Source organism: Adiantum capillus-veneris, chromosome 19 (assembly GCF_014529385.1).
Source record: "Adiantum capillus-veneris isolate H3 chromosome 19, ASM1452938v2, whole genome shotgun sequence".
Taxonomy (NCBI): domain Eukaryota; kingdom Viridiplantae; phylum Streptophyta; class Polypodiopsida; order Polypodiales; family Pteridaceae; genus Adiantum; species Adiantum capillus-veneris.
The window spans coordinates 135,216,078-135,234,178 of NC_140949.1; the positions used below are offsets into that span (position 1 = coordinate 135,216,078).

Genomic DNA, 18,101 nt, shown 5'->3' on the forward strand with positions numbered 1-18,101 from the left:
AATGTTTTGTCAAAACTTTCGTAAAGTCCCAATGTGGCACAATGTATATACAACTATTTACTTTTTATTGTAACTTTTTTAAATAGTTGATCTTCTACATTTTTAATTGTCAAGGTAAAGTAAATTCAGTTTCAGTTCTTTGGTATTTTTTATACTTTTCCAAAAAACAATTGATGTATAGCTTATTGTTTTTATGCAGGTCAAAAATAAATGTGCTCATTTGGGCCATTCAGATTTGGGTGGCCTAAATGAGCACCTTTGTTTTTAAACTAGCGTTTAGCGGCGGTAATATAAGCAGTAATAGCAGCGGCAAAGGTCGCGATAATATCAGCAGGTATATTACCACGACTATTACTGCGCTTATTGATGACAAACACTACCACGTTTATAGCCCCGGTTATTGCCGCCCACGCAAATTTTTCTCTCTCCTTTTTCCTTTGTTTTTCCGCGGCAATGTTGGCGGTTTTCGACAACTCCTCTTATAGTGCATCGCCCGGTCTACACGCGCGGCGCTCTTCCACTTCATTGGCTCCTACAGTATCTATGTCTCTCTTTGCTAGATTCGCCCCAACTACGCTTCATGCCCAATGGCTTCAACACCACCTTGTAGTGGGGACATAGGCCTAGCATTAGGGAAATTTTGGACTCTCAAATGGGCCCTATAAGGACTTTGACTTTCTCCCTCTTGTCCAAAACGGGCGCACGGTAACATTTTTACAAATGAAATCAAAACTTGTCGGATATTTTGGATTTAGAATGTACTCATTGAGATCTATCCATTGATATATAGCATGCCATCAGATTCCTCATATTCTAGAAGATTCTATTTTTTGATGTGACAACTCCGTCATATAAATGGAATCTTTCTCCACATTTCAGGTTCAGTGGGGAGGCCATAACTTCTACAAATTAAATCCAAATTTGTCGGAGTTTGGGGATTTAGAAAGGCTACTTTCGAAGATCTTTCCCATGATATGTTGGTTGATAGGGTTTTGACAAAGCGTTTATGTACTTCACCAAGTTGCCCACTTTGGACAAGAGAGGCAAAGTCAAACCTCCTTATAGGGCCCTTTTGAGAGTCCAAATTTTCCCTAATTCTTGTGTCCCTTGCCATTTGAGAGAGAGAGAGAGAGAGAGAGAGAGAGAGAGAAGCATCCCTGTCATGCCCCAGCGCACTTGCACATAGAAAGAGAAGGGGAGAGAGAGAAACCTTACGGCTACATCCCTAGCATGCCACGCAAGGGAACAAGACGGACACAAAGACATGCTGCAGGTGAATGTCATCTAGGTGGTAGGCAACAAAATGCAACGCACTCTCAAGAAGAATACAAGGTAGGTGTGGAGCTACCAAGATCATGCAAATGATCGTGACGACAAAATCTCTCTCTCTCTCTCTCTCTCTCTCTCTCTCTCTCTCTCTCTCTCTCTCTCTCTCTCTCTCTCTCTCTCTCCGTGGAAACCCTAAGCCCCATCTCTGCGCGTCTCTCCTAGGCGAGGGCTGCACTATGGGGGGCGTTGATGCACGAGCCCTGCCCCATGCCCAAGCCCGACTGTTGTTGCGACCTGCTCGCCAGTGGTTGCCCCGAGGGATTCACTATTAATAATGGGGGGATGTCACCTGCGTGCATCAAAATTAGAGAAACCCCCGTATGTACGGTATCTTACATGCTAACCTACCCCCCTACATACGGACAAGATATGGACATTCTCGCAATGAGCCATCCCGCCTCATACGGATTTCGTACGGAATGTAATGACCCACTATTTTATGTATACTAGTAACATAACAATTTTAGAAGCACATGCTTTTGCAAAATTACATTTTTGAACTGCAAATGAACACAAGTGTACATTGTAGTGTGTTTTCATTTGCAATAGATTTTAAGAGAACAAACCATGAAAAGCAACAAATATAATGAATACTAAATTAAAATAAACCAATCGTTTCAATGTAATTTGTCAAAAAACGAATAGCATTTCATTTGCAATAGATGTTAAGAGAACAAACCATGAAAAGCAACAAATATAATGAATACTAAATTAAAATAAATCAATCGTTTCAATGTAATTTGTCAAAAAACGAATAGCATTTGCCTTGTAAACTGATACAAATCTCAATCTCAAAACATATGATACTAGCCACCTACTTAGTAGACTTCTTACACGGTATTTAAGACACACATATGAAATGGATTGTTCTTTAAATAACAAATAATGCATACTCTTAAACAACCATGAAAAACTTCACTCATCAAATCAAAACACATTAAAAAACAACCCATTAAAAGATTAATCTTTTTGAACAAAAATAATTATATGTGATATGAATGCACGTCTATGCTTAAGGAAAATACAAATTTTAAAAAAGCACCATCTATATTTAATTTTGAGTTTGTACATAAAATATAAATCTTAAAAATTTCGCCAGAACCTCCTTTGTACGCAGACCTCTTTCTCAAAAAAACTCAGTACACCCTTTTCTTGGGCTCCCACATAGGATTTTCATCACATAATTTCTTTTTCCAAAAAAATTGTCCACCTCATCTTGGGCTCCCATGTGGGATTTAAGGACAGGGATTTCAAAATGACGTGATCACACTATAATTTCAAGTTAATAACAATACAAATGCAAAATAACAAATATTTTGTTAATTGACATTCATCTTTTTTGACTTTAAAGATCCCTGCAAACTTTAAATGGGAGCAGCCCTCCAAAGACCAGAAAACACGTATCAAGAGCCTGTGAAGGCATTGCGTTTCGCACATGACGAGGGAGTGATCCACAATGATATCCATCCATGGAACATCATGTTGGACTTTACCAAGGATCTCACTCCCCGTATTGGAATAATTGATTGGGGATTGGCTTTGCGTGTTGGCTTAGAGACACAAAAGACCAACAATATCGATGAAAATTGGCAAAAGCTTCATCCTTGGCGAGCTCTTGAGTTACTAGATGGCAATCACCCGTGCCCATGGACCAAGGCCACAGATGTGTACACCATAGGATGGGTGATATGGCAATTTTGTAAGTTTTGTGGAGAGTTCTCTGACTACTACAACACAGATTGGTTCAAACATAAGGTTTCAGTGGAGGTACAAGCCATATCTAGGATTGTTGTGGAAGGTGGGGTGAGGAAGAAATCTACAGAGAGAAAGACCTTGGCACTTTTGGACGAAGAATTAGAAAGATTTGAAGCCCAGCCAAATGATGCTTACGCCCTCCCTCTGAAATGAGTGTAGCCTTTTTTTGATGGATATATGATGTTATGAAGCAGGGTTTTATGAGACTTTTGACTTATAAAAACACTTTTAAAATTTGGGTTTTATGCGCCATGGATGATGTATGAGTAATAAAAACACTTTGTTATATCTCAATAGACAACAAATTTTCTATGAGTTTTTTTTTTTCTCTTAAGTTTCAAGCAATAAGCCACGTGGAATCACTGATTGTCATTCATTGATTTAAAAAATGGTGGTTACTCTTATATCAATTGATTGTCGTAAGATGGTGGTTATTCTTATATCAATTGATTGTCGTAAAATGGTGGTTACTCTTATATCAATTGATTGTCGTAAAATGGTGGTTACTCTTATAGCAATTGATTATCATTAAGTTTGTATGCCATAACTGAAGTATAGTGTTTAATCAGGATATGGATAATGATAATCAAAGGGCTAAGCGCGCTTTTGAGCGTCTCAAATCCATGTGTCAAGGCGGTGCAGTAAATGACACTGCTCGAATTGCAACTCGTTGCTCCCAGTGGGTACACAATGGAAAGAGTTGAACTCTAGGATTGACCGAGAAATGGTCAAATCCATATGGCCAGGCGTTGCAGATGACAATATCAAGAAAGGCCAACTCAAGCTATCACAATGCATTAATGCAGACATACGAGATTGGAGAGAACATATATCTCGATGTTATGGGTCATCCTATGCATCATATGGATCGTCCATTGTGGTTTTCCAAGATGTTACACACTACATTCATTATGTCTTGGGTGAAGCAGTGGACTTCAGCTCAAGGACACCTCATATGACAGTTGAGGACATTCACAGCAGTGCAATCACCGTCACACGGCAAGAGATGTCATTGGCACTAGAAGGTGCATCAATGGAAGTGCACCAAGTTAAGGAGGAGCTTCAAACTCAACTCAGGCAAGCATCACAAGCTACACAAGGTTCTCATGCAGAAGCAACCCTAAATAGAGACTTGCAAAGGGAGGTGAAGGTTCTATCTCGCCACATAAAAGAGTTAGAGGTGACTATAAAAAAACAAAATGCTGCCACATTGATTGAGCACCCAACACCTATTGAGGCCCCTCCAGCTTCTGGTGAGCACGGTGGTCCTTGCCCCATATGTAGATCATTCTTTCATGAGTGGTGTGGTCACTTCAGCTTGGCATGCGGACATTTGTACCATATATCATGCTTGATGCAAAGCATGATGAATACCTTTCATTGTGCTATATGTGAGTATGAGATATCCATCGATATGAGAAGTTGGTTCCCTGCTTTGAGTGCTTCCATTGGTGGGCGTTACACCCAATGATCCCTCGTCCTGGTTTGATCTTATCGATACCGGGGTGTGATGGTCAAAAGTAGAGAGTTTTGATCTTTTGCTCGTGGAAATTAGCTTACCAATTAAAGCTTTTAAGCGCATAGCTGCTTCTTCTGCACCTAAGCCCTTTCACTTTCCTCCTCGGATTCTGGTATTGCCACCTAGAAAATGATCCCTTATTCTTGGTGCTCCTCCAGATTTCTCTTCGCCACAAAAGTTACATTTCCAATATTGATACTTATTTAAATTTGTGGCAAAATTCCACTCGGGTCCTGGACTTTTTCCACCATCCTTTCGCTTGCCCTGCGAAGTGGTGCCCCGCGAAGCAAGACCTGGCATCGAGGTAGGAGGTCTCCTCAAGGAAGCCAGGCTTGAGACACCAACATCACCGCTCACATTCCTGATGGAAGAGATACTTATTGGATGCCTGCAATACCAATAAACATAGCTCAGTATGCTATCTCTTCTTTCAAGTATTATTCAAACCAAACATTAGTGTTATAATCAATATCACACACAAGCGTAGTAGTGAAGCCTGAAGAAAATAAACCTCAATCTACTCAAACATGAGCAAGCAAATACAACGGTGAATCAAATATGTGATCATTCCATCCCAAAAGTAGAGATATCGACCCAAAGATTCACCTTCCTACCTCCTTTCATGAATCAGTCCAGTCCAAAAAAGAACTAATGACCCATGATTGGAGCTATAATCGAAATAGCAAGCAAATACAGTGGTGAATCAAACATGTGATCAGTCCATCCCAAAAGTAGAGATATCGACCCAAAGATTCACCTTCCTACCTCCTTTCATGAATCAGTCCAGTCTATAAAAAAAACTAATGACCCATGATTGGAGCTCTAATCGGAATAGCAAGCAAATACAGTGGTGAATCAAACATGTGATCAGTCCATCCCAAAAGTAGAGATATCGACCCAAAGATTCACCTTTCTAACTCCTTTCATGAATCAGTCCAGTCCAAAAAAGAACTAATGACCCATGATTGGAGCTCTAATCGGAATAGCAAGCAAATACAGCGGTGAATCAAACATGTGATCAGTCCATCCCAAAAGTAGAGATATCGACCCAAAGATTCACCTTTCTATCTCTTTTCAAGAATCAGTTCAGTCCAAAAAAGAACTAATGACCCATGATAGAAGTTCTAATCAATTTAGCAAATATAACGGTACCAAACATGAGATCAGTCCATCCCAAATGTAGAGATACCGACCCAAAGATTCACCTTTCTACCTCCTTTCAAGAATCAGTTCAATCCAAAAAAGAACTAATGATCCATGATCAGAGTTACATTAAGTTTTTTTTTTTTAAAAGACTATTCATTTTTTTACCTTTAGTTTTTCTTCTAAATTTTAAAGGATGACCAAATTTAGAGGAAGAGGTGATGTGATGTGATGTCTATAAAAGGGTTATATAGAGCCGCCAAATATGGAGGGGGTACACGACGGGCCCGGCGGAATTCTTGCTTGTCCCGCCGGGCCCGTCGGGTTTCATATTAAACCCGTCGGGCGTGCCAAGATAGTTGGTTGTCCCACCGGTTCTACGTTTTCTACCGATTTTCGTAGGTCATGACATTAGATATGTTATTAACATGAAAAAAATAGTGATTATTTAATTAACATTTAACAAAATGCGTCATCGCATAATTAAAATCCCTGTTTAAGGATTATTTTACACATTTTCAATAGAGTCAAAGTAATTTAACTTCAAAGTGGTGGTATGACCTGCATATCATAGTACATAGGAAACCTCCAATCACATAGTCTAATCACACGATTACCAAAAGGCAATGTCCACATCGATAGGCGATCATGTACAAAACAAACACAAAATGAAAACATAAAAGAAGTAGTCTACCAAATTAACTTAAGAACCCTCAAAACCAAACTACATTGCAAGTGCTAGTATGTCATGCTTCTCATACTATACAATCAACAAAATGGGATGTCCATGTCATATGGTTGCCGTGTACATAAAATACATAAATCAAATCAAAACATGTCATGTGGCTCCTTCTCTCCCCATAACAAAACCAAGTGTGTTTGTTTGCCCTGACCCTTCATTGAAGTTAATCACAGTCTCCTTGATGGCCATACCCGATTATGCTTATCTGTAAAGACAAACCCCATTCATAAACAAGAATACTTGCAAACAACTACATAATTTGTAACTTCCTTCGTATCTTTTTAGATAACACATATTGTGTATCTATATCTTAGGCACGCTTACTCTGGTCTCTTTCTGCACGCCAAGTCTTGAGCTTTATCAATTGAACACCTTCGGTGTCACGTGACACATCAAACCCTATGTGTCCATGGAGAAGCTACAGCACGACAAGGGTTCAGTCAGTCCAGCCAGTCTAGATTAGAAAGTGTTCGGGCGCGTTTGTGAGTCTTTTCACAGACCGTGCATGACCAGTCACTTAGTGTAGATGCATATCCTCTGGTTGCACACAGCATGATCATAAGCATTCCCATCAGAATCCATCAGAATCAATCAGGGAAATTTTCCAGTGATTTTAGCCAATTTTCCCTATTTTTGATAATTTTCACTTATTAATTTAAGTGACTTTTGCTGGAAACTGAGTAGGGCAAATTGGGTAAGATAATATAAAAGAAAACCCAAGTCAGCACTAGATGGCAGAAGAGGTAGCAGGAGCCCTATCTCTCAACAGGCAACTTCTCAAGCAAGACTCCCAACTCTAGGCGATTCTATCCCAAGCAGAGCCTCCTAGCATTTTCCTCAAGAAGCAGCGCCAAACATCAGCCTTGGCGGTTTCCCATCAAGCCCCATCGCCATCTAGACCACAAGACTAGCGTTTTCACCCACTAACGCCAGCAGTAGCAAAATCACTTAACGTTTTCAGCCCTCGTCGAACCAACGTTTTCAGCCATCTATAGCAACGTTTTTCAGCAATGAAGCAGTCTCAGGTTCAGCCCTAAAAGAGTAGCAGATTCATCCCAAAGATCATCAGTTTTCATCCCTACATTAGATGCAGATTTTCAGCCCTAAAGACCAGCAAAATCAACGTTTTCCATAGCGTTTTCGGCAACAACATATTTCATCCCATAGCGTTTTTGGACAAGAGATAAAAGATTGCATATTTCAACCCTTAGGTTGGTCTCGCCATCACCGTCGTCGACATCGACCTAGCCTAGACTTGCATCCGTCACATGCATTCAGTTTGTACTAGTTTGTGCAATCATAAGTAGAACACTCTCGCCAACGAGCCTTCGGAGGAGGGTTTTACGTCTCTAGTGTCGTATTCTCTTCTCTCTCTATCTCTCAGTCTCATACACTTGCACGCACAGTATCCACTCACTTTGTTCGTGATAATAGCACTCTCTCATTAAGAACGGAAGGCTCTCCCTTCCATAAGAACAAAAAGGAACCTTGAGCACACTATGGAGCACTCATCTTGAGCAAAGTTCAAACATTCATTCCGTTGCACCTAACATTCGGGAAGAGCTTCATATAAATCATGGGCGCACTTTTCCATGTTACCAATGATACTATAAGCAGACTGGCGAGAGTGGTCTACTATTTGATTGCACAAAGTGGTACAATGCGTATGCAATGGACTGATGCAACTTGGAACTATGCTGGTGACGACGACGGGGATGACGACGACGACTTTAGGGCTGAAATCTGTGGTTTTCTAACTGCTAAAAATCTACTAATCTTTGGGCTGTTTTGGGTGGCTGAAAATGACTGGTTTGGCTGCATTTTCGAGGGCTGAAAATGGGAGTCTTCTGCATGTACTTACGGCTGAATCTGTTGTTGTCTTCAAGGATGAAACTGCTGAGCTTCCTGCTGTGGAATGGGCTGAAAATAGGAAACGCTGGCAGATTTGGGATCGTTAGCAAAACGCTAGGCAATCTGGAACTGCTGCTGAAATCCAAAAACGCGATGGCTGAGGTTGACCAAAACGCTGGGCTAATGGAATCCAAAAACTCTAGGCCACTGGAATGCTGGCGATGATGCTTGGGAGTAAAAACGCTAGATGCAAGGGAAGCTTCTGCGATCTGGAACTGCTGGAAACGCCAAGGCAGGATGGGGTCTTGATGGTGATGGAAACGCTAGGCTTAGGTGTGTTGAGGGGGTGCTTGATGAGTTCTTGATGGTTCCTGCTGAGAAGGTGCCTGTTGAGCGGGGAGCTCCTGCTGCCTCTTCTGCCATTGAGTGCTAACTTATGTTTGCTTATATATTAACTTAGCAAAATTGCCCTACCTACTTTTGTTGGATAGTCATTCAAAAATAGTAAGTGAAAAATGCCAAAAATAGGTAAAATAGGCTAAATGCACTGGAAAATTCCCCTAATTGAATTTGATGAATTCTGAAGGGAGTATTGATGATCATGCTATGTGCAACCAAAGGATATGCATATACACTAAGTGACTGGGCATGCACGGTCTACGAATAGAGTCACAAAAGTGCTAGATCACTTCTAAATCTAGACTGACTGGACTGAGTGAACCCTAATCATGATGTAGCTTGTCCACGGACACATAGGGTTGGATGTGTCACGTGACACCGATAGGTCCTGCCTTTGGCAAGCTCATTTGCACGGGCTACCTTGACCGCGTGGACTTTGTGCATTGCCTACCTCATAGCTTTCCTCACGTAGCCATGAGAAGCTCTGGTATCTTAAATTGTCAAGAGTTGCTCCGTCGTTTGTTTGGTGTTTTCACTATCGATCTTGATTGTATGCTGGCTTACAATATTGGGTGCAACGATATTTTAGCAATAACTTCTAGTATTTTCTTATTGTCCTCTTTTACTCATTTTTTGTCTATTTTCACATGAGGTCGAGAGAGAGCTCAAAGGCGCACTCAGACTACCCTAACGTCGAGGCCGCCTGCTTCCGCCATTCTTCTTTGTTTGCCATGAAATCAAGCCTACCAGTTTTTTGTCCTCATTTTACTCAAAGCTAAAAAGAAGGCCATAACTATTTTGAAAACGTCTTGCTTTTGATTCCTTTGCTTTACCATCTAATTAGCTTATAGCAATACAATTTTCTTACCCATTCCCTACAACCCATATAAAGCAAAACTTCAATCGTAGCAAGAAAAAAAAATTCCTACGTCCCCACTAATAATCAATACTTCAATCATAATGACTAAGAATGGCTGTGGAGTATCATGCTTCAAAAGGAGTGAATCCACGCCCGTAGCTTTGATGAGACTCAAGTAAGTGTTGTAGTTCTTGGCGTGATTTTGCAGAAAAACGAATGAGAAGCATCAAGGTTAAAACAAGTTATAGCTCTAACAACTATCATGGAGAAGAATGGACTAATATGGCACAACACAGGCAGGGTTTGAAGGAGCACTGATGCTCTAGCTAAATGATGCATATCATCATAAGCATGCCTTTGATCGACATGCACATACATATATGCACATCCATACATACATGCATGCCATCTTCCCACATGACATGAGAGCATGCATTTCGTGGGGGATAGACATCCGCACCTCGTTCGACACCTATGCAATGCTAATATCCATAAAGCCTTAAACATCCAAACACATCCATAAAAGGTGCATAAATCTTTTACCCAAAAGTCCAACAATGTAAAAGATCATATCAAATGCTAACCTGCCATTCCTCGTAAACCCCGATGCTTGGAGGAAAATGCAAAATATCACATCACATCCAAAATTCTAGTGTGTGAAACATTTTTGCATGCACAAGTCCTTCCACATTACACTCACATACCAAACATCAAGCATGCACAGAAGGGTTGCAATAGATACCTGGATCAAGATCTCGGTGAAATTGACAAGAGCAGCGGTAGGACCTGGTACGCTAATTCCATTAGGGATAAGGACGGTGCTAATGCTCACAACGCTGATGTTATAGGGGGCCTTGTAGAGCTCGTTCTGGACAACAGTGGACATGCCACCATTTGTGTGGGCAATATGAATAGTGCTTCCTTTCACAGCGATGTTGACAAAGCCATCCTGGCCAGCCGCTTGGCCAGTGGTTTGATAGAGAGTGGTGCTCAATTTAGTGCCCTTGGTGATGGCCTTGAACTTGGCAATGTCGAAGTAGTCGAGCAGTGTTAACCCTCACGGCACACGGACACCCATCATCTACGATGGATGCGTATTATGTATTTGGTAGAGTCAGGTACCGGGCTTGTCGGACCAATAGGAAAAGGTAGAGTGATCGCCGATGAGAGGCGCACTTTAACTTGGACATTCAAGGGATTAGTTGGTTAAGCATGGGCGCCCAAGTGTGAATGGGGTGAGCTCCTATAAAAGCCAACTAAACCTAATTTTTACTCATTCTCTCATTTGTGCAATTGAAGAGTGCTCTTGCTCCATCTCCATCTTCTTCTTCTTCTTCACCTCCTTGTGTGTGTGTGTGTGAGAGAGAGAGAGAGAGGGAGAGTGTGTGTGCGATCGAGCATTACGAAGGCACGACGGCGGCGAAGCGGTTGAGCGCGGCACGACTGCAGCTTCTTCTTCATCGCGGCGAGGAATCCACCACGAAGGCGAGCGTAGAGCGGTGAGTGACACACCCTTTGTTTTCTTGAGCTTGCTAGTTTAGGCTTGTTGTGTGCTTGGAGCCGTTTGTGGCTCGCATACGGTGTATTGGCAAGTCCCTTGCTTCGACAGTGCGGCAAGGAGCGCACATTTTTGGCGCCGCTGCCGGGGATATGCCCTACACTAAGCTCGGTTAGCACTTCACGCTTCCTTGTGGTGCAATTTCTATCATAGGAAAGGCAGGGAAGGGGTGTGTGGAGATATCTGTTTTTTGCGTTTTCTGCAATTGCTGTCAAATTTCAATTTCTGCTATTGTCTGCGTTTTTCAATTTCTGCAATTTCAAGTTCGGCGTTTTCAATTTCTGTCAAGTTCTGCAATTTCTGCGTTTTTTTTGCAATTTCTGCATTTTCAGCAATTTCTGTGCATTTTCTGCATTTTTTTGCGGTTTTCCTGCATTTTTTGCGTTTTTCTGTCAGTTTTCTGCAGTTTCTGCAATTTCTGCTTTTTTGCGTTTTTCTGCATTTTTTTAATTGCTGCGTTTTTCTGCGTCAAAAAAAAAAATGAAAAAAAAAATGAAAAAAAAAAAGTTTAAAAGAAAAAATATTATTTTGGAAAAATTTCGGAAATTAAAAACGCGAGCGAGTGGGCGGCGATATTTTTCGAAAATAAAAAACACGACTCTTAAAACGTACGGGTTGGTTTGTATAAAAGACGTACGGGTTGGTTTGTATAAAAGGTAGATCGGGATCGGGATCATTTTCCCAAGCCCAAACCCAAGCCCAAGCCCAAGCCCAAGCCCAGGCCTCAGTCTTATGATATATACTAGACTCACTCTTATATATATACCCTACTCCCTCAAGAGAGAATGAGAGCATGTGGGACAAGTCCTCCACTCTCCTCCTTTCTCTTCCCACTTGCACCCTTAGACTTTCTAGTTTGGGCCTAGTTCCCTACTGGAAATTGACAGTTTTAGGGATTCCGAGAGCATAGAGTGACCAAACGGAGGGCTGTAAAGCACGGCACGACCCTCTGACCGATACGCTCGTTTTGAGCTATCACACGGCCCATTCCACGACACGCTCAAAAAAATCTAGCAAAAAAACAAACAAAAAACACGCTAAAAACTAGTCACAAGGCCTCCTAGAGCAGCTTTTTGACACCTTAGGGTATCAAAAGCACATGCACTTACGCTCTGGGCGGGTGCTAGAACACGAGCATATTGAGAGTGCCTCTGTTCATACGGATACCCATTACCCATCCACGATAAGCTCTAGACCCTCAGCGGGGACACAAGGTAGCACCACCCAAGACCCTAAAATAGCCGCTAGTGATTCCTCCTCCGACTCAGAAATCATGGAAGCATACCCTACCCAAAACACTGAGAGAGAAGGCCATGCACCTCCCGAAGCTCCACAGCCTAGTACTAGTATGTTTAGCCGTTTCATGGAAACATTAGGTAGAGCTACTCGCTCGGAACCTGATGCAAATGGAGCACACGAAGAGGATGGGTTGGACTCTGACACACCTCTACGATACCCCATTGAGTTAAATAGTGCCTATGGAAAAGTGCTATATAACGCCTTATTGGACACGGGTGCTAAATACAATCTGATATCCTATGGGGTGTGGTGTCAGTTAGGGAAGCCACCTCTATCTGAGAGTATTATCCAAGTCAAGGGTGTCAACAAGAAAAAAACTGCGGTTTTTGGAATCTGGCACACTTCTGTCAGTTATGACAATGGGGTGGTAGCTCAAGACTTTTTGGTCATGCCTACTGGAACTATGGAGGGTAATATAAACCTAGGCCGCACGTGGATGATAGCCACCAAATGCACTATTGATTGGGGGACTGGGGGTGTTACAACGCAAAAACCAACTCTTAGCCCTACCACTCAAGCCATAGTCCCTGAGATATTGCCCAAGGAAATAAAACCCAAGACATTGCATGTCCAGGAGGTTGAACCATACGTCCCCATAGCCCAACTCTCTAGAGCTTCAACTAATGTAGTTGAAAGAAAGCTTGAGACACACAAGAACCATCCTAATATAACAGAGAAAACATATAAGTGGGTCCCTAAAACCTCTGTAGTGAGCATGGTTGATGCAAAAAAACGGAAACCTAGCAAGAACCGTACCACTCACTCCAAGAAATGTAAAGAAACGCTGCGTTGGATTCCTAAACGACTATTGGAAGCCCAAGGATACTATGAAGGAAATGATCAAATCTGGGTGCCCAAACGTAAAGTGTACTCTTACCTGTCACTTGGCCCATGTAAACCCAATCCTGTGGCTCCAAAACAAATTGAAAATCGCGGAAAGGAAAAAATCATGGAATGTTACACACCCGTTCTAGAGCTAGTTTGGGTACCAAAGAAAGAACGATTTGTCCCACCTAGCTCAGGAACAGGGAAATCAAATGAAGCTTCTTGCTCTTCATGTAGTTCCTATATGCAAATAGAAGCTTCGACACAACCTCCACCTACCACTGTACATATCCATCCAAGCACGAAAGAGTTTGCACCTTCCGGGGTAAGTTCACCACCTACAACAACGTTGCAAATAAAATCCTGGGAGAGTACCTTGCCACCCTTGCAGCTTGACGAGGCACCTAGGGTAATAGAAAACTACTGGCAAAAATCCTCACCTATTACCAACTGGAACAATTGGTTTCAAAGGGTGACAAGCTCATTTCAAACGGTATGATCTACCCAAGGAAGGGGGGAGTGTGTGTGGACATCCATCATTCACTTGCTTCCCTCTCAACCTTTTTCCCTGACCTCTTAATCTCCGATCTTAGGGAATGTATATATATAGCCTTATACTCACAAAAAAAGAAAAATAGTAAAGAGCAAGAGCGCCTAGCAATGAGAGAGCACCCTATCAGATCTTACATATAAGTCCAAATTCACCGTGTCAAGTCAAGCAACACACAAAAACAACTCTTATGTTTTAAAGGCCTAACCAAATCTATCTGTCTTGTCAGAAATGGCTACTTCACCAGAGGCATGCACTTCTATTTTTGATGAAAGGTACCCCTTGTCTTTTCAACAAGTGTTCTACGTATGCTACCCTATACTTTCTTGCGAATGGGATTTGATAGAGAGCCTTGCATGTGAGAGAAATTTTGAGGAGTTAGAATGGCTGATACGTCTATGGCTAACTAGTGATCCCTACCCAGTGGCGAATGTGTCTCCAATGGCACATGCTTATTCTTTTGCACAAGATGAGTATCCACGCATCACGAGGTTCTTGATTAGCATGCTTGCACAAGAGGATGATGAAGAGGAACTAATAGAGACCGAGGAAGACTATGGCCTCACGGACAACGATTTTATTTATCTAGATGATGAGGATAGAGGCCTAGCCTTAGGGTGGCCACCCGGTTTATATAATATCCTCTTTCCTTGATTCTAAAAGGGGTGACAGATAGGTAGGTTAGGGGTCTAGATTGTGTTTTGAGTTTGTTTTTTAGGAGTTTTAATTTTTCCCACTGATGTGCCTCCTAGAGGTATTGTTTGTGTTTCATAGTGTGTACAGGAGCGTGTTGCTATTGATAGGATTTGGACCTTCATGGAACCTTTCTCTCGTTCACACTTCAAATCAAGCGCGACCATCAACACAAACAGGTGTTTCTTGTCCATTAGCATTGCCCTTATCTTTTTTGCATCCATGTTTGTCTGCTTTGATTGTGATTGGTAGCATACTATTCAGCGCATTGGCTTAGTAACCAACATTTAATTCAATGTAATCTTTTGTCATAATCACTTGTTTAGGTGTAAAAATCAAGCAGTCCGACTAAGCTAGTTTGACCAAGCTAGGTATTAGAAATCTTCTCTTAATACCATGGGGAATGCTTTCCTAATAAACAATGGTTACTTAGGTTCTTAATCCGATTTAGGCAGCATTGTATGAAATGTACTAGGGCTTTCTAGTGGGCTTAACCCTATTGACCTTTAGCGTAAGTATTATAAAGGGAGTTTACTAATGTGATGAGCCTGGGGAATGTAACAGTGTTATATGACCTCCCAAAGTTACAAAATTAAAATGATGAAAATGAACAAACAAAAAATCAAAGTGCCACAATGTAAAATTTTAAGCTGGAAGAGAAATCTCAGCTTGATTTGGTACTTCACTCACATGTATTGCCTATGGTACTAGAGCCCTAGAGGTTCCCAGTGTGGGCGCTTTTCCTTGAAAAGCAAAAAACCCAAGGCATACAAAATAAGCACACACATCATAATTGAATCAATGTGAAAAGACTTTGGGGGGTCAAAGAAAAAGTAATCAGCCAGGCGATGATTTCATGAGAAATTCCTTTTATGGTAGCTTAACTACAAGGTTTTCTAGATATAGCCTCTAGTCAGCCCTTGAACATGAATACTTGGCTCTCGCGATTAAACAACTTAATTGACCACAGAAAATTAAGAAGCTTACCCATGGTATTAATATTCGATCTCTAGTGCTTTTCGACCGTCAAATTAGCGACCCCAGACTTGTTTAATTTTTTGCCTTTACATCAGTTTATGCCTTTGATTACATTGCAATTTAATGTTCATTGCTAACAAATTGTTTGAAATTCTTTTACCAATCAATGTGTCTACCTAAAACTGCATATGCTTTTTAAGAGAATGCAATTACTGTGTCAATGTTGTTTGATTTTGCAGTGACTGAAGAAGGCTAAGGACATTCATCTCAAATGCTCTTCCACCTCGACGAACCAGCTTCAACTCAATAGCTTCCGAGGACGGAATCTACATCAGGAAGGGGGGCATGTTAACCCTCACGGCACACGGACACCCATCATCTACGATGGATGCGTATTATGTATTTGGTAGAGTCAGGTACCGGGCTTGTCGGACCAATAGGGAAAGGTAGAGTGATCGCCGATGAGAGGCGCACTTTAACTTGGACATTCAAGGGATTAGTTGGTTAAGCATGGGCGCCCAAGTGTGAATGGGGTGAGCTCCTATAAAAGCCAACTAAACCTAATTTTTACTCATTCTCTCATTTGTGCAATTGAAGAGTGCTCTTGCTCCATCTCCATCTTCTTCTTCTTCTTCACCTCCTTGTGTGTGTGTGTGTGTGAGAGAGAGAGAGAGGGAGAGTGTGTGTGCGATCGAGCATTACGAAGGCACGACGGCGGCGAAGCGGTTGAGCGCGGCACGACTGTAGCTTCTTCTTCATCGCGGCGAGGAATCCACCACGAAGGCGAGCGTAGAGCGGTGAGTGACACACCCTTTGTTTTCTTGAGCTTGCTAGTTTAGGCTTGTTGTGTGCTTGGAGCCGTTTGTGGCTCGCATACGGTGTATTGGCAAGTCCCTTGCTTCGACAGTGCGGCAAGGAGCGCACAAGCAGGACATGGAAGCTTACAACATCATACACAGTGTTGGAGTCGGAGGAGTACTGCTGGACAATGGGGTCAAGAACCGAGTCGGGCGGGACGAAAACAGTGATGGTACTCCTGGAGAAGATGGCGGCCACGACCCCTGTTTCCTTGCAGAGCCTGCTGAGGGTGGAGTGGCTGGGGTGAGAAGCGAGGATGTCTGTGATATTGTTGTTGGCTCTGGTGGCACACAGCACAGAGAGGAGTAGAGCGAAAGCGAGGAGGGCGACCTTCATGGTGCTAGGCTGCTAGTGTTGGAATTAGGGTTGCAGAGAAGCACACACAACTTGGAGAAGACGAAGGAAACTCAAGGCACACAATAGTGAGTGTGTTACTTAGTGTGCAATGGAAAGATAGATAGCCCTAGAGTGATGGGCATATATACAATGCACAGGGGAAAAAACCTCCTAAAGAGGGAAAAAATGCCCCGGCGGTCCTAGTGTGTTCACACACATCACTACCACATGTATATGGTAACAAATCCCCCCTGGAGTGATGCGGTGAACGAGAGCTGGCACATGAGTAAAGGGAAGTGCCATGCCCAGAAGACAGGATCAGTCCACAAAGGGGAGTAAGCCCAAAGCTTTGCGGAAAGCTTCAAGCTTCTCACGAGACAATGCCTTTGTGAAAAGATCTGCAAGGTTGTCCTGTGTTGGCACATAAGCCAAGCTGATCTCTCCTACTGAGCCTCTCCCTAACATAGTGGTAATGCACCTCAATGTGCTTTGTGTGAGCATGAACAACTGGGTTCCTCGCAACTGCCAATGCACTCTGACTGTCAGTGTAGATAGTGTTGGCAGTGTCCTGTCCAACACCCAAATCAGCCAGAAGGCGTCTGAGCCATACACACTCAACCGTAGCTGTGAAGACTGCCCTGTACTCAGCCTCACAACTCGAAGTGGCCAGAGTAGGTTGCTTCTTGCTCAACCATGATATACATGAACTTCCAAGCATGAAACAAAAACCTGATGTGGACACTCGCGTGTCAAAACAACCAGCCCAATCAAAGTCCGAAAAAGCATGTAAGTCTGGCGGCAATGATCCCCCCTTGGGATAAAACAAGCCAAGATGTAAAGTGCCACTAAGGTAGCGGAAAATCCTCTTGACAGCCCGCCAATGCTTAGAGCCTGGGCTATGCATAAATCTGCTGACCTGTGAGACTGCAAACTGAATATCCGGCCTCGTGTTGCATACATAAATGAGGCAGCCAACAGCAGTTTGGTAAAGAGTGACATCAGCAAGATCGCCAGCATCATTTAGACTCAACTTCAAACCTGTTTCCATGGGAGTGGCAATAGGTTTGCAATCCTCAAGTCCAAACTTACATAGCAATGTCTTTATGTAACTTTTCCGACACAAGGCAATACCACCATCACACTGCTTAAACTGTATACCCAAGTAATGATGCAATAGCCCCAAATCTTTCATCTTGAAAGTAGCATTCAAATCAGCCTTAAATTCAGCAATATGTCTCTCATTTGGTCCAGTGATCAGCAAATCATCAACATAAAGTACCACGATGAGAAATACATCACCCTCACGCTTTACATACAATGTGCTTTCTGTTGGACTGTTACGAAAGCCTTGTTTGACCAAATGAGTGTCAGCTTTCTCATACCAAGCACGAGGAGATTGCTTCAACC

The 18,101-nt window shown here is 42.3% G+C and overlaps 1 protein-coding gene across 1 annotated transcript; it reads right to left on the reverse strand.

Annotated features, from left to right (window-relative positions):
- Positions 1 to 9,583: 9,583 nt before the first annotated feature.
- Positions 9,584 to 16,694, reverse strand: LOC147434918 (fasciclin-like arabinogalactan protein 8). Its single transcript, XM_086489701.1, has 4 exons — positions 16,432 to 16,694; positions 10,340 to 10,646; positions 9,689 to 9,793; positions 9,584 to 9,613 (listed from the first exon to the last, which is right to left on the reverse strand). Exons 1-4 carry the CDS (start codon positions 16,692 to 16,694, stop codon positions 9,584 to 9,586), a joined length of 705 nt encoding a protein of 234 aa, XP_086345827.1.
- Between the last annotated feature and the right edge of the window lie 1,407 nt (positions 16,695 to 18,101).